Source organism: Ovis canadensis, chromosome 6, assembly GCF_042477335.2.
Source record: "Ovis canadensis isolate MfBH-ARS-UI-01 breed Bighorn chromosome 6, ARS-UI_OviCan_v2, whole genome shotgun sequence".
NCBI lineage: Eukaryota > Metazoa > Chordata > Mammalia > Artiodactyla > Bovidae > Ovis > Ovis canadensis.
The window spans coordinates 80,982,693-81,003,896 of NC_091250.1; the positions used below are offsets into that span (position 1 = coordinate 80,982,693).

Sequence of the window (21,204 nt, forward strand, 5' to 3'; positions counted from 1 at the left end):
ATTAGCCCAAGTGTGGTTTCTGTGTTTGTGATTAAAATTTTATACTTCAGAATCTCAACAAACACACAGGCGTACATACACAGGCAGATTAACAGAGTGTATTCAGTTAAGTATGGTAATTTTTTTCTTTGGATCATAAACACCTTCTCATTAAGGGGATGATTTATAATGAGTCAATATGTTCAAGACAATGAATTAAATAAACCTGAATCTTACCTATCAACCCTCATTTAATCCTCTGTTAGGGATGTTTTACTATACCACTGAAAATCAGAGTATTTTAAAGTATTATAGCAGGGTGGACTCCTAAAGAAAATCTTTGTCGATCATTTGCCTTACAGGTTTAAAAATATAGTATTTATGCCACAGCCTTTTCTGCTTCAAAACAGGGAAATCAAGGAGTTTTTCCTCTTTGCTTTCAGTCCTATTCACTTACTGGTAACACCAAGCTTAAACAAGCTTTCTACAATATTTCACCTTTTAAAATTTTAGTGTATAAAAGAAGCTTCATATTAATTACTCTGCAACTGTGAAAAAGGGACATTTATGAGTTTCAAATATTAATATGAAACTAAATTAGAGCAACTACAAGTGTTTTTTTTTTTTTTTTTTCTAAAAAAACAAAACAAAACAGTAATACCTTAGAGTATATAGAACTCGTCCATCATTCCATATTCGAAGAAGACGGTTAGGAGTTGTTATCCAATGAGCATCAGATTTTCTTGAGTTTCTGAAGAAAGTATCAGGAATCCAAATTTTCCCAACCATATTACTGTTAAGCATGAGCACTTTCATGGTACTATTGAATTTTAGACGACTATCAAACCAGGTTTGGGCAAAAATTATATCTATTGTGTATTCCTAAGAGATAAAAAGAGAGTAATGATTCATGATAGTAAAGCTTCTATTTTAGAAGCTTTTAGCTTCTCTTCAGACGTTTGAATTTTTATATTTTAAAATTTCTGCAAGTAAATAGCACTTGAACTCAATCTTTTTAGAAAAGTGTATGCCATTATCATAACCTTTCTTTTTCATTATTTACCTGAGTCATGTAAAACAAAATCCAAGATTTCTAGCAGTAACTGCTGTCCAGTGTGGCTTCACATACTTTTTGTAAATTGTATTCAACATTTTATAATATGGTTATTAATATAAAGGTCAATCACTTTCATGTCAACAACTATATAACAATTTTGTGATATTTATGAGTGATTAAGTCACACAAAAAGGCACAAACTAAAATATCAAAATTCAAGCACTCACCAAATTATCTAACAGCCATCAGATTATCCTTTGTCCAGAAAACTAATTTCAGTCATTTAGATTCAAATGTTTTAAAGCTAACACACACAGAGAAACCCCATTTTTCTCTCTCTCTCTCTTTCACACACACACACACAGAAACTCCATTAAGCACTTATAATATGCTAAGTATTGTGTTGAGTTCTGTAAGTATCAAAAATTGAGAGAGAGAGAAATAGAGTTTTGCATGTATCAGGGCTTCCCTGATAGCCCAGTTGGTAAAGAATCCACCTGCAATGCAGGAGACACTGGTTTAATTCCTGGGTCAGGAAGATCCGCTGGAGAAGGTATAGGCTACCCACTCCAGTATTCTTGGGTTTCCCTTGTGGCTCAGCTGGTTAAAGAATCCACCTGCAATGGGGGAGACATGGGTTCTGATCCCTGGGTTGGGAAGATCCTTTGGAGAAGGGAAAGGCTTCACACTCCCGTATTTTGGCCTGGAGAATTCCATGGACTGTATAGTCCATGGGGTTGGAAACAGTCAGACACGGCTGAGCGACTTTCACTTGTAAGTATCATGTCATTAAATCCTTACTACAGCCCTATGATGGAGAAGGCAATGGCACCCCACTCCAGTACTCTTGCCTGGAAAATCCCATGGATGGAGGAGCCTGGTTGGCTGCAGTCCATGGGGTTGCGACGAGTGGGACAGAACTGAGTGACTTCACTTTCACTTTTCACTTCCATGCATTGGAGAAGGAAATGGCAACCCACTCCAGCATTCCTGCCTGGAGAATCCCAGGGATGGGGGAGCCTGGTGGGCTGCCGTCTATGGGGTCGCACAGAGTCGGACACGACTGAAGTGACTTAGCAGCATAGCCCTTTGAAATAAGTACTACTATAATATTTATTTTAAGGAATGTTTATCAATAGAGACATAAAATAATTCTCCCTACATCATAGAGTAGATGATATGAAAACTGAGGCATTGTTAAATTGAATCCCAAATCCACATACATAGCAACCACATATAATGGTCATCATAGTGAGGCCTGATGGGTGCCATAATTAGAGAAAAGCCTCTGTTCATAATCAGAAAGACTATAAATAGGAAATTTCATGGTTATGAGAGAATTCTTAGAAGTAGGTGCTTAAGTATAACCTGCCTTTGTATCCTGACAGTTATGCCTACCATATTAAAAAGTAAAAAATAATTTGATAAAATTAATGAATAAGAATGCATAACCAATGCTATTGAGAAAGGAAAATGAGTAAGTGCATGTATGTGTGAAACTTTGATGTTAGAAAGTTAGGAAAAGAGTAAACCGAAAAGTATGAAGTTTTATATGAGTCATTTGAGGTGGGAAAGATTACTTACTCACTCTTGATGTAATGCTAGCTCTTATCCAAACTTACCCAGAAAGAAATATTTAATATAATAGATAGAAGTATAATTGAGAGTTTGACTAATGAAATTGGTAGAGAGAACTGAACAGCAGAAACTGCTTAAGATAAAGTAAGAGGCTAACATACCCCACCAGGATTATGGATTAGCAAAGATACAACATTAGTTGGTAGAAGAAAACTTAAACTACTTAGTAGGTATATTGGCTGCAGTATTCCTAATGAAGAGGGCATTAAAAACGACACTTGAAAACTAGCTTGTATAGGGCCGGGAAACAGCTCAGCAAACAATTGTGGATCCTGCTTTTCAGCTGGCAGTTCCTTCTTTAGCAGATCTGTTTGTAACTGTGCTAATCACTGTTGGATGAGTTATGACTTCCAAAGAGTCAAATTTCCTCAAGCAGAGATTTTTGGGAAAATGAGATTTTTTTTCTGCTCACAATTCCCTCAATCTAGGTTCAAGAAGAGAAAGATACAGAGCATTGTCTTGATAATCCATCCTTCCTAAACTTTTTGCAGAGGTTAATACTTCCAAGCTCTTTTAAATTACTAATCCTTAATAAATGCTTCACTGAGATAAGAAGTTATTCAAGACTGTGCCATTTTATACATAATTGAAAAATCCCATTTTATTTGCTCATTTGTATTAGTGTAGTTTGAAGAAAATGATCAAACCCTGTTCTTGTACTTCATGTTCCTATTTATAGGTTATAATTATCTACATAATAACTAAGCAAAAGAAACATGAAAAGGAACTCCAGTCACTCAGAACAACAAGTAGAATAGCTTCTAGGATAAACATTTCAAGATGAGGAGCAGTGCATTTAGCATTTGAGATCATATGTACATTGTGAAACTTTGCCTCCTTGCAGTTAGCCCAGAAAATAGCATTAGTGGGTAAAGGTGAAGAAGTGAGCCATCGTCAATCAATCAAACTATAATTGATGAAAGTGAGTGTCATGCCCTTTTCCTACTTCACTGTCAGCTTGCAATTACATGCTGTGTCTAAAACTTAAATGCACATGTTAACTATCTTTTTTTAGTAATGAAATTAACATCACACAAAATGCAGACCTAAATAATTAACTTAGGTGCATAATTACATCAAGAAATTGGGTTGATTTTCATCTGATGTTAGGAACCTGGCATTGATCTCTTCCTAAGCTATCGATCCACATGCCAAAAGGGTAAAATAGATCAGTGGTTAGCAGTGAATCAGATACTAAGGCTATAAACATGTAGAGAAAAGGTACAAGTGTAGCTAATCATCAGCACAAATAGCTTTAGTGATGCAAGTGATGCATTCTTCCCAACTTTGCTCAATTATTATAAAACCACCAACTTCTTGATACTGCCACAAGATAAGAAAAAGACTTGGTATTCCTTTCTTCAAATGGAAAAGAAAAAACGGTTTTGCTTAAATCATTGAAGTCAGTCATCAATACACTGAGGGACATTATAACATAAATCCTGCATTCAGTTACCAACTGGGTTCTATTTTTATGTCTGTAAATTTAGATTGCCAAAAGTACATAATGCCACATACATTCATCAAATAACTTTTTAACAAATATTTTTCAGTGTTCATGTTACTTCTTTATTGTTCTCAGTTTACAAAGATGAACATGAAGTTTTTCTGTTATATATATTTACATAATAAAATTGGAAATTAATACTACTTAGGAGAGACAGAATTAAAGAGAAATAAAAACAAAAGATTATTTTCAGCTAGGAGAAATTAATAAAGACTTCATGACGGAAATTGTATTTAACCTAAATTGACTTTTAAACAGTTGCAAACTAACATTAGAGATTTTTGTCTCTAAAACAAAAGTTAATTATGCTGTCCAAGTTTAAATACTAACACAAACATAGAATCAGAGAATTTCTGATATGTCAGTATGCTTCTAGAATACCACTCTTCACAGTATCATTGGAAGTGCTGGCTTCCAGTGTTTACTTCAGTAGGTCAAATCAAATCTGTACATATCACAAAATAGAGTTTTCTATGCAGATAAAACCAAAGCCTACTGCAGGACTTGCACAACTTCTCTTAGAGAGATTTGTCATGATTTCCATTATAGCAAAATGTTAAAGGTGGAGACATTTAACAAGATTTATCTACTTCAGATTTTACTTAAACTGATGTGAGTTAAAATCCATTGCCAATCGGAAACCTAAGGCTTTCAGACATTATTTAAAAGCCTTTGGACTAAAATAAATATATATAACACAACTAAGGAATAGGACATTGTCTTTAACGGTATACATAATTTTAAATACTTTTAAGATAAACTACCACAAATACATCAAATGTGTGTTATAGTGAGAAGTTATGATGTAATCTAAAGAATACTGGTTGAATGGAGACAGGAAATCATGTCAGACACCCAGTTTTGTGAGTTCCTAAAGTAGGAAGCTGATCAAGTCCTTTATTCTTTCTCAATGGAAAAATGAGGGCACTACATAAAATTATCATTCTTATCTTTCCTAGCTCTAAGTTTCGGTAATCATATTCTAAACATGAATAAGAATAAAGGGCCTATCAACGTTGTATAATCCAGTGACCTATGCTCATAAAAATATTTCTGATTTAAGGTATTGAAAGAATCAATTCCTACACAGGTTGATAAGAAATCCAAGGTTCCCAAGGAGGAGATTTTTTTTTCTTTTTTCTCTACATTCCTTAGTGTTAGTCATATAAAACATTTTTTTTCTTTAAGCCCAGAATTGATGATTACACAACAACTCAGTTTAAACTCTGCACTAGGGATTATATAACAACAATGTATTCTGCTGAGAGCGGTTTCTCCTTCCTGAAAACCTTCTGACTAATTCTGATAACTTCAGTTCAGTTCAGTTGCTCAGTCATGTCCAACTCTTTGTGACTGCATGAATCACAGCACATCAGGCCTTCCTGTCCATCACCAACTGCCAGAGTCCACACAAAACCATGTTCACTGAGACGGTGATGCCATCCAAACATCATCTTCTGTCATCCCCTTCTCCTGCCCTCAATCTTTCCTAGCATCGGAGTCTTTTCCAAAGAGTCAGCTCTTCACATCAGGTGGCTGAACTATTGGAGTTTCAGCTTCAACATCAGTCTTTCCAATGAACACCCAGGACTGATCTCCTTTAGGATGGACTGGTTGAATCTGCTTGCAGTCCAAGGGACTCGCAAGAGTCTTCTCCAACACCACAGTTCAAAAGTTTCTATCTTCTGTGCTCAGCTTTCTTTACAGTCCAACTCTCACATCCATACATGACCACTGGAAAAACCATAGCCTTGACTAGATGGACCTTTGCTGGCAAAGTAATGTCTCTGACTTTTAATATGCTATATAGGCTGGTTATAACTTTCCTTCCAAGGAGTAAGTGTCTTTTAATTTCATGGTGGAAGTCACCATCTGCAGTGATTTTTGGAGCCCAGAAAAATAAAGTCTGACACTGTTTCCACTGTTTCCCCATCTATTTCCCATGAAGTAATGGGACCGGATGCCATGATCTTCATTTTCTGAATGTTGAGCTTTACGCCAACTTTTTCACTCTCTTCTTTCACTTTCATCAAGAGGCCTCTTTAGTTCTTTGCTTTCTGCCATAAAGGTGGTATCATCTGCATATCTGAGGTTATTGATATTTCTCCTGGCAGTCTTGATTCTAGCTCATGCTTCCTCCAGCCCAGCGTTTCTCATGATGTACTCTGCATATAAGTTAAATAAGCATAGTGACAATATACAGCCTTGATGTATATATATAGCTTTTACCTATTTAGAAACAGTCTGATGTTCCATGTCCAGTTCTAACTGTTGCTTCTAGACTTACATACACATTTCTCAAGAGGCAGGTCAGATGGTCTGGTATTCCCATCTCTTTCAGAATTTCCCACAGTTTATTGTGATCCACACAGTCAAAGGCTTTGGCATAGTCAAAAGCAGATGCAAATGTTTTTTTTCTGGAAACCTCTTGCTTTTTTGATGATCCAGTGGATGTTGGCAAGTTGATCTCTGGTTCCTCTGCCTTTTCTAAAGCCAGCTTGAACATCTCGAAGTTCACGGTTCACGTATTGCTGAAGCCTGGCTTGGAGAATTTTAAGCATTATTTTACTAGCGTGTGAGATGAGTGCAATTGTGCAGTAGTTTGAACATTCATTGGCATTGCCTTTCTTTGGGATTGGAATGAAAACTGAATTTTTCCAGTTTTGTGGCCACTGCTGAGTTTTCCAAATTTGCTGACCATTTGAGTGCAGCATTTTCACAGCATCATCTTTCAGCATTTGAAACAGCTGAACTGGAATTCCATTACCATCACAAGTTGTGTTCATAGTGATGCTTCCTAAGGCCCACTTGACTTCACATTCTAGGATGTCTGGCTCAAGGTGAGTGATCACACCATTGTGATTATCTAGGTCGTGAAGATCTTTTTTCTACAGTTCTTCTTTGTATTCTTGCCAACTCTTCTAAATATCTTCTGCTTCTGTTAGGTCCCTACCATTTCTGTCCTTTATTGAGCCCATCTTTGCATGAAATATTCCCTTGGTATCTCTAATTTTCTTGAAGAGATCTTGACTCTTTCCCATTCTATTGTTTTCCTCTATTCCTTTGCACTGATGCTGAGGAAGCCTTTCTTATCACTCTTTGCTATTCTTTTGAACTCTGCATTCAAATAGGTATATCTTTCCTTTTCTCCTTTGCTTTACACATCCCTTCTTTTCACAGCTACTTGTAAAGCCTCCTCAGACAACCATTTTGCTTTTTTGCATTTCTTTTTCTTGGGGATGGTCTTGATTCCTGTCCCCTTGTACAATGTCACGAACCTCTGTCCATAGTTCATCAGGCACTCTGTCTATCAGATCTAGTCCCTTAAGTCTATTTCTCACTTCCACTGTATAGTCATAAGGAATTTGATTTAGGTCATACCCGAAAGGTCTAGTGGTTTTCTCCACTTTCTTCAATTTCAGTCTGAGTCTGGCAATGAGGAGTTCATGATCTGAGCCACAGTCAGCTCCTGGTCTTGTTTCTGCTGACTGTATAGAGCTTCTCCATGTTTGCCTGCAAATAATATAATGAATATGATTTCAGTGTCGACCATCTGGTGATGTCCATGTGTTGTTGAAGAGGGTGTTCTCTATGACCAGTGTGTTCTCTTGGCAAAACTCTATTAGCCTTTCCCCTACTTCATTCTGTACTCCAAGGCCAAATTTGCATGTTACTCCAGGTGTTTCTTGACTTTCTACTTTTGCTTTCCAGTACCCCATAATGAAAAGGACATCTTTGGGGGGTGTTAGTTCTAGAAGGTCTTGTAGGCCTTCATAGAACAGTTCAACTTCAGCTTCTTCAGCATTACTGGTCAGGGCATACACTTGGATTACCGTGATATTGAACGGTTTGCATTGGATATGAACAGAGATCATTCTGTCATTTTTGAGATTGCATCCAAGTACTGCATTTCGGACGCTTTTGTTGACTATGAGGGCTACTTGATTTCTTCTTAAGGGATTCGTGCCAACATTAGTAGATATAATGGTCATCTGAGTTATTTTCACCCATTCCAGTCCATCTTAGTTCACTGATTCCTAGAATGTCGATGTTCACTCTTGTCATTTCCTGTTTGACCACTTCCAATTTGCCTTGATTCATGGACCTAAAATTCCAGATTCCTATGCCATGTGGCTCTTTACAGCATCAAATCTTGCTTCTATCACCAGTCCTATCCACAACTGGGTGATGTTTTTGCTTTGGCTCCATCCCTTTTTCCTTTCAGGAGTTATTTCTCCGCTGATCTCCACTAGCATATTGGGCAACTACCGATCTCACATGCTAGTAAAGTAATGCTCAAAATTCTCCAAGCCAGGCTTCAGCAATACATGAACCGTGAACTCCCTGATGTGAAGCTGGTTTTAGAAAAGGCAGAGGAACCAGAGATAAAATTGCCAACATCCACTGGATCATGGAAAAAGCAAGAGACTTCCAGAAAAAAACATCTATTTCTGCTTTATTGACTATGCCAAAGCCTTTGACTGTGTGGATCACAATAAACTGTGGGAAATTCTGAAAGAGATGGGAATACCAGACCATCCGACCTGCCTATTGAGAAGCCTGTATGCAGGTCAGGAAGCAACAGTTAGAACTGGACATGGAACAACAGACTGGTTCCAAATAGGAAAAGGAGTACATCAAGGCTGTATATTGTCACTGTGCTTATTTAACTTATATGCAGAGTATATCATAGAAACGCTGGGCTGGATGAAGCACAAGCTGGAATCAAGATTGCTGGGAGAAATATCAATAACCTCAGATATGCAGATGACACCACCCTTATGGCAGAAAGTGAAGAGGAGCTAAAAAGCCTCTTGATGAACGTGAAAGAGGAGAGTGAAAAAGTTGGCTTAAAGCTCAACATTCAGAAAATGAAGATCATGGCATCCGGTCCCATCACTTCATGGGAAATAGATGGGGAAACAGTAGAAACAGTGTCAGACTTTATTTTTGGGGGCTCCAATCACTGCAGATGGTGACTGCAGCCATGAAATTAAAAGACGCTTACTCCTTGGAAGGAAATTTATGACCAACCTAGTTATAGTATATTCAAAAGCAGAGACATTACTTTGCCAACAAAGGTCCGTCTAGTCAAGGCTATGATTTTTCCTGTGGTCATGAATGGATGTGAGAGTTGGACTATGAAGAAGGCTGAGTGCTGAAGAATTGATGTTTTTGAACTCTGGTGTTGGAGAAGACTCTTGAGAGTCCCTTGGACTGCAAGGAGGTCCAACCAGTCCATTCTGAAGGAGATCAACCCTGGGATTTCTTTGGAAGGAATGATGCTAAAGCTAAAACTCCAGTACTTTGGCCACCTCATGTGAAGAGTTGACTCATTGGAAAAGACTCTGTTGCTGGGAGGGATTGGGGGCAGGAGAAGAAGGGGCAATCGAGGGTGAGATGGCTGGATGGCATCATGGACTCGACTGACGTGAGTCTGAGTGAACTCCGGGAGATGGTGATGAACAGGGAGGCCTGGCGTGCTGCAATTCATGGGGTCGCAAAGAGTCGGACACGACTAAGTGACTGAACTGAACTCAACCGACCTGGGGAGTTCATTTTTCAGTGTCCTACCTTTTTGTGTTTTCATACTGTTCATGGGGTTCTCAAGACAAGAATACTGAAGTGGTTTGCCATTCCCTTCTCCAGTTGACCACATTATGTCACACCTCTCCACCATGAGCCATCCATCTTGGGTGGCTCCACACAGCTTAGTTTCATTGAGTTAGACAAGGCTATGGTAGTGACCAGACTGGCTAGGTGTCTGCATATCTGAGGTTATTGATATTTCTCCCAGCAATCTTGATTCTAGTTTGTGCTTCATCCAGCCTAGTGTTTCTCATGACGTACTCTGCTATAAGTTAAATAAGCAAAGCTGCAATATACAGCCTTTATGTTACTCCTTCCCCGGTTTGGAACCAGTCTATGGTTCCCCGTCCAGATCTAACTGTTGCTTCCTGACCTGCATACTGATTTCTCAGGAGGAAGGTCAAGTGAGCTGGTATTCCCATCTCTTTAAAAATTTTCCACAGTTTATCATGATCCACTCAGTCAAAGACTTTAGCATAGTCAATAAAAGAGAAATAGATGTTTTTCTGGAATTCTTTTGCTTTTTAGATGATCCATTGGATTTTGGCAACTGGATCTCTGGTTCCTCTGCCTTTGCTAAAACCAGCTTGAACATCTGAAAGTTCACTGTTCATGTATTGCTGAAGCCTGACTTGGACAATTTTAAGCATTACTTTACTAGCGTGTGTGATGAGTTCAGTTGTGCAGTAGTTTGAACATTCTTTGGCATTGCCTTTCTTTGGGATTGGAATGAAGACTGACCTTTTCCAGTCCCGTGGCTACTGCTGAGTTTTCCAAATTTGCTGGCATATTGAGTGAAGCACTTCCACAGCAGCATCTTTTAGGATTTTAAATAGCTCAACTGGAATTCCATCACCTCCACTTGCTTTGTCTGTAGTGATGCATCCTAAGGCCCACTTGACTTCACAACCCAGGATATCTGGCTCTAGGTGAGTGATCACACCATCATGATTATCCAGGCATGAAAATCTTTTTTTGTGCAGTTCTTCTGTGTGTTCTTATCACCTCTTCTTAATATCTTCTGCTTCTGTTAGGTCTATACCATTATAGCAGAGACATTACAGCAGAGAACATTACTTTTCTGAATAAGGTCCATATATTCAAATTTATGGTTTTTCTGGTAGTCATGTGTGGATGTGAGATTTGGACCATAAATAAAGCTGAGCATTGAAGAACTGATGCTTTTGAACTGTGGTGTTGGAGAAGACTCTTCGACTGCAAGGAGATCCAACCAGTCCATCATAAAGGAAATCAGTCCTGAATATTCACTGCTGGCACTGATGCTGAATCTGAGGCTCCAATACTTTCACCATCTGATGTGAAGAACTGACTCATTGGAAAATACTCTGATGCTGGGAAAGGTTGAAGGCATGAGGCAAAGAGGCACCAGAGGATGAGATGGTTGAATGGCATCACTGACTTGATGGGCATGGATTTTAGCAAGCTCCAGGAGTTGATGATGGACAGGAAAGCCTGGTGTGCTGCATATCACAGGGTTGCAAAGAGTCGGACATGACTCAGTGACTGAAGTGAACTGAACTGAATCTTCTAAAATGGTGAAATATTATCCCTTTGAAGTGATATTTAGTTCATGATAAATCATCACCTTATGTGTTAAACTGCTTTTTCCTATTCATTGCTTTTCTGTTTTTTAAAACATATTATTAGCAACATAATACTATTTGTCACTCTCCTCATATAAATAAATTTTTTATTAAGAAATGAAAGAATCAAAGTGGTTGCCTAATAACTTTGAATTCATCATTGAAAACCTTTGGTAGGTACCATATAACTCAATTTAAATAAAGAGGTGAAAACTGTAGACTTATAAGGTATAGCTGTATTAAATATAACATTTGACAAATGAAATAGGGCCTTAAATTAGCTAGGTAGGAAGCAAAACTAAAAACCAGATTTTAACCACATTTTGACAGAACTTTTCCCCTAATCCTAACCTGAGGCCAGAACTGTCAAGCAGTACTAGCCCATTATAGAACATTCTATATCTATTAGTTCACAAAGGACTCAAAATTATAACTAAGCTGGGAGGCGTATCACTAAAAAAGAATTCAACATTAGACACCTCCAAAGACTAACCACGGTATTAGAAAATGAATTGTTAAATATATTTTAATATATGAGGCAATATTTAATGATATTTTTAAACAAGAATTAAGTATAATAATAGCCATGATATAATACATGGAAAGATATCATGTTATAGTAAAAACATGCATAATGATATAGCATTTGGGGAAACCTAGTACATAAAGTTATTAAAATGTTAAAATAGTAGCTAACAGTGGTGACCACTATATAATGATAATCCATGATATTATTCAAAAATATTTTAGATAATATAGCATAGGGTCACGATTTGCAAGTTAAAATATGTATGGATTCATAACAGAATTTTTCCTGACCCTTCTTCCTCTGTATTGATCTAATTTAATACTTTAAGCCATCCTCCCCACTAGGTTTTATACTTCTCCAAAGAAGGCCATACATTTTCTAACTTAGTAATCAATGTATCAACTGTCACAATAGAAGTATTACATAAATAAAAGAAAATTAGATCATAGAATAAAAATTTTAAAGTGTTTTTAACATTAAGAAATAGTATAAATTATTTTAATATTTTTTGGAGGTTTAGAGGTCAATTTAATTTCTTTATTATAAGAACTCTAACTTCCTATCCTTGGAGCAAATGAGCATTCTGGATCAAAGCAGCACAGAGATGAAAATAACACTCATTTATTTATAATTTTTAATTTTATTTCTGTTAGTGTTGAGTCAAAAGGTACCTAAAATAGAGCCAGTGAAAAGAAATTGACTTTAAAGGATATAATGAAAAAATAAATCTTAATGTAATATGCAAAAAAAGAAATGAAAACTATGGTAGCAAGCTTTAAAATGTTATACAAATGAAACAAATAACAAATGTGTTGCTGTTTTATAATTCCTAAAAGTAATATAGCTGGCAAGGAGTGACTATTTCCTGTTAATATAGTAAAAGGAAAATGTGGAGTTAATTTAATATTTAGAAGCTATGTTTAAATCTTTATTTCCTTAAATCTAGAAGCATCAGTAACAAAAAAAAAGAGAAGAAAGGAAGGAGAGGAATGAGAAGGAAAAGAGTAAAGAGAAAGAAACCCTGAGAGAGGGGGGCAGAAAGAGGCAAAGACAGAAAAATGGAAGAACTTATGAACACTGGGTGGAGAAGGAAATGGCAACCCACTCCAGTATTCTTGCCTAGAGAATCCTGTGGATGGAGGAGACTGGTGGGCCACTGTCCATAGGGTCGCAAAGAGTCGGACACAACTGGAGTGACTTAGCATGCATGCATGCATGGGAGAAGGAAATGGTGACCCGCTCCAGTATTCTTGCCTGGAGAATCCCAGGGACCAAGGAGCCTGTTAGGCTGCTGTCTATGGGGTCACACAGAGTCGGACACGACTGAAGCGACTTAGCAGCAGTAGCAGCATGAACATCATGACCAATTGTATGAACCATGCTAAAGAAATGTGCTCCTTGAAAAAAATTCATGATTCATGAAGAAAAAAATTCTCCCCGAGCACCAGCTTCCTCAGTATATTAGTTAAACAAAAGTTATATGTTTAGCAATTTAATTATAAAAATTGAGTTTGATAAAATAAGGTAAAATTTTAAAAAAATCTTAAAAGTCAGTTCTCATCATTCTCAAATGAATTATTTAACTATACCTTACCCTCTAACTATACCTCATGGGCTTCCCAGGTGGCTCAGTGGTTTAAAAAAAACAAAAAAAATCTGTGCTAAGGCAGAAGCCGCAGGAGACATCTGTTCAATCCCTGTGTCAGTAAGATTCCCTGGAGAAGGAAATGGCAACCCACTCTAGTATTCTGGTCTGGAAAATCCCATGGACAGAGGAGCCTAGCATGCTACAGTCCATGGGATCACAAAGAGTTGGACTTGACTTAGTGACTAAACCACCACCCTCTATATGTTGGCTCAGTGGTAAAGAATCTGCCTACAATGCAGGAAGCCGCAGGAACCAGGATTCTATCTCTGGGTTGGAAAGATCCTCTGGAGTAGGGCATGGCAACAACACTTGAGTATTCTTGCCTGGAGAATCCCAAGGACAGAGGGGCCTGGCAAGCTACAGTCCATGGGGTTGCAAAGAGTTGGACATGACTGAAGAGACTTGGCATGCATGCAGGCACTTTCTATACAGACATTTGATGCTTGCTCATTCTGCTTAAATGATGGAACAAAACTTATTTACTGAAAAAATCTCTTATCCCCCTTGTTTTATTTCCATGCAATAATAATTAATGTTTATAACTTTTGTAAGTTTACCTATACTTCAAGATTATTTATGCTTTAATAGGGAACAGTTGAACTTTCCTTTTCTGGTAAAAAGAGCCTGAAAGGGGGCATTATTGCTAAATATTTCTATACTGGCAAGAAAGAAAACAACTTGTCTTTTGCTAAATACAGTAAGTCCTATTTGCGTACTGCTCAGACCCTGATGCTGGGAAAGACTGAAGGTGGGAGGAAAAGGGGATGACAGAAGATGAGATGGTTGGATGTCATCACTGACTCCATGGACATGAGTTTGAATAAGCTCCAGGAGTTGGTGATGGACAGGGAGGCCTGGCATGCTGCAGTCCAGGGGGTCGCAAAGAGTCAGACAAGACTGAGGGACTGAAATGAACTGAACTGCCCTGTGTTGTCACTCTAGCAGGTACTCTGGAATCGAGCCCAGCTGGTGCCCTGGCTTGTTTCTAATTTGCCCTGTTTATAACTGGTGCCTTCATTCTTCAGCCCTGTCTCCAGTACCAAACCCAATAAAAATTTCAAGCCTGAAGAATCTATCCAGCTTAGGAAGCATAGTCTCAGATCATGTGACCTATGACCCTGGTATTTACAATGATATAAAGTTAAATTCTATAGACATGATTTGGGATATTGTTCTTGAGAAGTTTTTTATCACTGTTTTTCTCTCTGATCTGACACTTTCAAAGTACCTATACTGATAATCTCTTAATATTGGGCTATATAAGGGTGTGCTACTTCCTATAAATAAACCCATGTCCAAACTATAGCTGTAATTTTCAATGATTACTGTTCTATACTTACTCCCCTTGTGTTAGATATCCATTATATCATCTTGGATTCACTGGAGCTTTCACTGATTTTTACTTTATTCAGGGAATTTCCATAACCCTTGACTGTTATATGTGCTACCAGAGGATAACTGCTGCTGCTGCTGCTGCTTCAGTCGTGTCCAACTCTGCGCGACCCCACTGACGATAGCCCACCAGGCTCTGCCGTCCCTGGGATTCTCCAGGCAAGAACACTAGAGTGGGCTGCCATCTCCTTCTCCAATGCATGAAAATGAAAAGTGAAAGCGAGGTCGCTCAGTCATGTCCGACCCTTCGCGACCCCATGGGCTGCAGCCCACCAGGCTTCTCCGTCCATGGGATTTTCCAGGCAACAGTACTGGAGTAGGATGCCATCGCCTTCTCCAAGAGGATAACTGCAATTGTTTAATTACCCTGAGATATTTACTCAAAAGAGTGAAAACACATAATCTCTTCAAAACCTGAAAAATTAAGAGGATGAAATACTTTCATTTCAGTCTAATAACCTCTATTAACATTTTGTGCCTTCAGTTTTTATTGTATTTTTTTCTGTTTACATTTAGTTTTAATTAGAGCATGCATAGTTGAATGGCCACTTTCCAAGTTAGTTTTTTTTTTTTTTCCAATTCTGATTAGTTGCATCTGTTACTCACTTTGCACTAAAATTTTCAAAATAAAAATTATGGGACAATCTATTTACTAATTTATTCATTCTTTTAACATGCAATTATTGAATATCCAATGTTTGACAGTGACACCAGGATTGAAGCCATTAACCTAACCTTGAATTAAAATAAAAAAAAAGAAAGATATGTATGATTGTAGAATGATACTGTTTTAGGTCTTATCAATAATCTATAGATACTATTTAATGCAGTCAAGTTTGAAAAAAAAAGAAAACATTTTGCACCAAACCATATTTTATTTCATTTGAAAAAGTAAAATTATTAAGCCTATATATTAGCTTTGTTTCTTATCATTACCTTAAGTTGTATATGTAGTTAAGAGGGGAAAAAGACTTGCTTGCTTAATTCTATTCAAGTCTGCTTGTTTTATTACTGTCACAGCCAAAGCAATTCTATTCATTTTATAATAAGTGAATTATAATGTTCCTGCATTGTTTAGTTAGTTTTCTCTGTAAACTGTTTCTTCGTTCCTAGTATAATATGCTTCTGTTTTAATAAACACTATTAAATATTCTAGTTTTTTTTCTTATATGTGCTTTAATATCACCAATTTTAATAGCAATTTCACTTAATTAGCCTTAAAAAAAAAAAAAAAACTATCACTGTCCAAGGTTACAAGTGTGTGATTTGCCCCACTGGAAACTAAATATTTAATACTATGAAACTTTTATGCAAGAATATCATCACAGAAGTCTCTTGATAGCTATTCTTGTCAAAGTATTTCTGGAATACTAATTCAGTCTTGAATTCTACATCTTTTTAATAACCACATTTTTTCTTTAATGAATTCATTCAAATTGAAGACAAAAGGCTCAAATAAAAAATATACAATGCAGGAAAATTTAGACTTCCACATCCCCAAATGGGTTTACCTAAGCATTAGTAGAGACTGAATATTTTAAGATTCTTTTAAAGAGAAAATTAACATCTTAGTAAAGCATTACTTTATAAAATCTTATATTTGCATAATCTTAAATCAATACACACAGCTATGTAACCTTTTTTATCTTTACAAAAACCAAGTGGTTGTATACAAATTTGTTTGGAGTTAGAAGGAAAACTAAAACACTTCCAAATTTTACCTTCCCTTGCTTTATCTTCATTTTCTTATCAATATAGGCAGCTGTGAAAGTTAATGACAATCACATGAACATCATGTTGAGTAAGAGAAAAACCAATCATGACTGTAATACTATAGGACAAAGTAGACACAGATAATTGTTAGGTATATAACGATGGCTATTCAGGTATAATAAAGGGCTTCCCCATTGGCTCAGCGGTAAAGAATTGCCTGCCGATGCAGGAGGTGCAGGTCCGATTCCTGGGTCAGGAGTATTCCCCTCAAGTAAGACATAGCAACCCACTCCAGTATTCTTGCCTGGGAAAAACCATGGACAGAGGAGCCTGGTGGGCTACAGTCCATGGAGCCACAAAAGAGTGAGACATGACAATGTCTAAACAACATTCAAGTATAAAATGTTTAAGACTAGAATAAAGGGATAATCTGTTGTAATAATGAATAAATGAAGTTGGGGAGAAAAATCAAAGCATTAGAAAATTATCTTTGCATGGTATTATGCACTGAATGGTGTCCTCCCACAACTTATATGCTGAAGCCCTAACCCCAATACCTTAGGGTATGACTGTTTTGGGAGACAGGGCTTTTAAGGAAATGATTAAGTTAAAATGAGGTTGTAAGGGTAGACCTGAGTCCAATCTGACTGCTGTTCTTATAATAAGGGAAAGTTTGGATATTTGGATGAAATTTGTATGAAAATTTGGATACACAAAGAGCACAAGGGAAGTGGATGCACTGAAGAAAGCCCATGTGATTCAGCAAAAAGGCGGACATATGCAAACCAAGGAGAGAAGTCTTAGAAAAAGGCAAAGTTGCTGACACCTTGATTTGACTTCTGTCCTTCAGAACTTGAGACATAAGTGTCTATTGTTAGAGCCATCCAGTCTCTAATACTTTGTTATGGCAGCCTGAGATGGGTGTCCATCAAAGGAAATGAAAATAACACCTGACAGAACCCATTGAAAGGCATCAAGTAGTCTGACTCAGAAATGGGATTATTAGGGTTTGGATCAGTACATTTTCAATCTACTTTAAATAATGCCTATGGGTTGTATTGTAGGTGTTAATTATGTCTTTCTAATGGTAAGAAAAACTATTCATTCTACATGTAAGAGATAAAGCATAGTTACACACTTTTATTAATTTTCAGCTTAAATGACCTTCCCTTGGCATTTTTTTATATTCTCCATATTTCTCTTACACTCTCTTCCCTCTCTACCAACAACTTCTTATCTCATTCTCTTCTAAGTCAATTTTCTCAAAATAGTAGTTCATAAAATTAACCTGCATTCCCACTTAATCTCCATCACCTTGAAATCAGAACATGATTTCATGTCTGTTCTTGCAGAACCTGTATTTCAGGGTTCTGTGCCAAGAAGTTGGGTATGAGACCAATTATGAGGCTGGAAGAGAGACATATGATTTAGCTCTTATTCTTTTCTATTTTTCATCATTCCTCTGAATTTTATCTGAGAGAATCAGTACCATCTAGCCAATACCAGTAGGCCTAATTTAATTCATTTATCATTGGATTCTCATTTACATAGACAATTGTTTATTAATTCCTTCTTCATCCTCTTTTCTTCCTCAGATAATTTAATATCATCTTATCCCTGCTTCTCTTACCCTCTGATTTTTCTGAGTATGTCTCTTTTCTGCACTTCTCTTTTTTTCCACCTGTAGTTTATACACATTGGCCTCATTTTACCATCTGATGGTCAGATCTGTGCTGTTCTTAATATGTATCTTCCTTGGATCACTTCTCGAGGCTTCAAGCTATATCTTATACTGCTTGTTCTTCCTCCTTTCTCAATTTATATCTATTTCCAAATCATCTCCAAATCAACTTATTCCCTGAACTTAAAATTCAAGTCATTGCTGGACAGTTCCTCCTGAATGTGCCTTTAGCATTTGAGGGCATATGTGACTATATTCCCAATCTCAAAAGATTACTCTGCTGTCCACAAAGTCATCTCTATAACTTAGAGTCAGCCTACGCACAACCGGAGAATCACTTCACCTTTTCACCCTGAACTCATTCAGAATTAGCTCTCAGAAATTGCTCACATATTCATTCTATTGCTGTGGTATGTACACAATAACTTTATGCAAATAATAATTTTTAATATTCATAACTCACCATATTTATGGGATCAACTGGTCCAATGCTGTTTACATAAACATCAGTTTCAATTACTGTGGGCCTCACTGCAAAATACCAATACAAAGAATGTTCAAAGATACAATCAGAGGTGGTGTTAAATCTTATTTAAATAAGTCTTTACTAATCATTAATACTTTATTATTTTAGTTATAAAACATTTTGCAATATGAAATGAAGAAGCATGATTCATTATATAAACACAACAATCTTTTAAATCAATTATGTAACTAAAAAAGACCATTTTGACTAAAAATATTCCAGTGTGTAGCCTAAAAAGGTTAAAACAGTTCAAACCTTCCATGAAAATTAATAAAGTTAATTCAGTTAAAACTGTTAGATAATTTATTCTGCAACAGTTATAGAATTTAGGATCGGATGGATTTTAGAGCCTAAGTATTGTTATGTAAGCCTGTGCATGCGCACATGTTCAGTTGCTTCAGTCGTGTCCGATTCTTTGCGACTCTATGCACTGTAGCCTGCCAGGCTCCTCTGTCTATGGTATTCTCCAGGCAAGAGGGAGTGGATTGCCATGCCCTCTTTTGGGCGATCTTCCCATCCCAGGGATCAAACCCATGTCTCCTGCATTGCAGGTGATTCTTTACTGTTAAGCCACCTGGGAAACCTATTAATCTATTTAGTGCATATCAGTGGTGTGCTAGCAAATGTTACCAAGCTTACTCACAGATGAGTAAAAAAGCCCTGATTTGTATCTTTTGCTGATTTCAGTGTTGCAAATACTCCCACAATGACTGATGTAGAGATACCACTGTGAAGTCAATGAGTGCAGAGTGGGGACAATATGTAATTAGTGGCTATTGTGAGCCAGTATAAACCAGTTCCAGCAATACTAATTTGAAGCACAGTTATGATGATCAAAGGAAGTGATGAATGTAAAGCATCTACCTCTAGGTCTGATTCTTATCGGGAGCATAATTGGTGTATTTACACCTCCTTCTTCCCTTGTTAACAATATTCCTTTGGATTGTTTACAGTTGGCTCCAAGGAAAGGTGTATTTTCATCTAATTCTCAGAGTATACTATATAGCCACCACTGTGAACTTCATCTGTTGTGTTTTGTACACAGCCATTTGTGCTTTCTGAGTTAGTCTTTAAATGTCTACAGTCTTATATTCTATCAAAATGTGTAGCACAGGTCAGCCTTTTAAACATTTACTGAATTATATGGTTAACTAATACCCTCTATAGTGAATATTTTTTGATTACTAAATAGTGATTGTGATTTAGGCTTTCTGCCTTTGTCAGGTATTTTTGGCTTCCTATAATGAGATTTACCATAGTAATGATAATTTATACTCATAAGATTTTTTTGTTTACTATGAAAAACATTTTCACATAGTTTCTTTTTATTCCCTACTCCCCCAAAGATTCACTTATTTATTCCACACATACTTGTTGAAGAATACATGTAAAGGTTTCATAAGTAGACAAGAAGGGAACAAACGTTGTGAGAAAAAATCTATAATAGATCTCAAAGAGATTTACATAGAGATAATGCAAATTAAAGTAGAAAAACCACCTTGTACATTAAAAGTTTCTAAAGTAAGCATGTTTCTAGTAATATTTATTCAGTCATCCTTTCTGGATAACTTTATGTGATTTCCCTTTCCAGCCCAGTGTTTATCATTCTTACAAGGCAAACACTATATTAGACCTGGCAGGATGAATCTTCTCCTTTAATATGTAGCTGGGTCTGCCTGTCTGATTCCCTAGCCTGTCCCAAATCTCTCTGTCTTGGTAACCTACTCTGGCAGAGCCTCCAGGCTGGTAAGCTTCCATGGAAAAGGCCTTTTGAGAAACAGTGCTTATATTATTTTAAAACCATATTTATTTTTAATCTTTGAAATTGTAAATAGTCTCAGTATGCAAAACTATAGGTTTCTGTACTTGAGTGCTCAGTTGCTCAGTCCCATTCTTTACATCTGACTCTGTGACACCATGGACTGTAGCCTGCCAGGCTCCTCTGTCCATGGGATTTTCCATGCAAGAATACTGTAGGGGGTTGCAATTTCCTCCTCCAGGTGTAGGCTTTTAGATTTACACAATACATGACAATGTAATTGGATCTACTAACCAACAATTAGATTTCTTAAATAAAAGTAGGTCTTGTAAAGTAGAGAAGGTTTTATAGCTTAACTTAAACTGATGACTTCTAAATGAGTTCTTTTCAATCAGCTGCCATTTATTTTTGACCAGCTATGAGTTGTAACCAATAAATATCATGTTATTAAGCTAATTATAACTATATTCAGAGTGGTTTTTATGCAAGCCAATTAATAACAAGACAATAGGTTTATTAGTTTCATTTGCAAGTACATTTTTTACTAGTTATAAGCAATTAAGTGCAGTGTACCTGTCTTAT

The 21,204-nt window shown here is 36.8% G+C and overlaps 1 protein-coding gene across 1 annotated transcript in view; it reads right to left on the reverse strand.

Annotated features, from left to right (window-relative positions):
- The window catches only part of GABRG1 (gamma-aminobutyric acid type A receptor subunit gamma1), an 86,215-nt gene that overhangs the window by 19,907 nt on the left and 45,104 nt on the right, over window positions 1-21,204 (reverse strand). The window contains exons 3-4 of the mRNA XM_069593054.1: window positions 18,801-18,868; window positions 641-861 (exon numbers count right to left, since the gene is read on the reverse strand). Of these exons, the coding sequence (XP_069449155.1) occupies window positions 641-861; window positions 18,801-18,868 (289 nt within the window). The remainder of the gene's footprint in view (window positions 1-640; window positions 862-18,800; window positions 18,869-21,204) is intronic.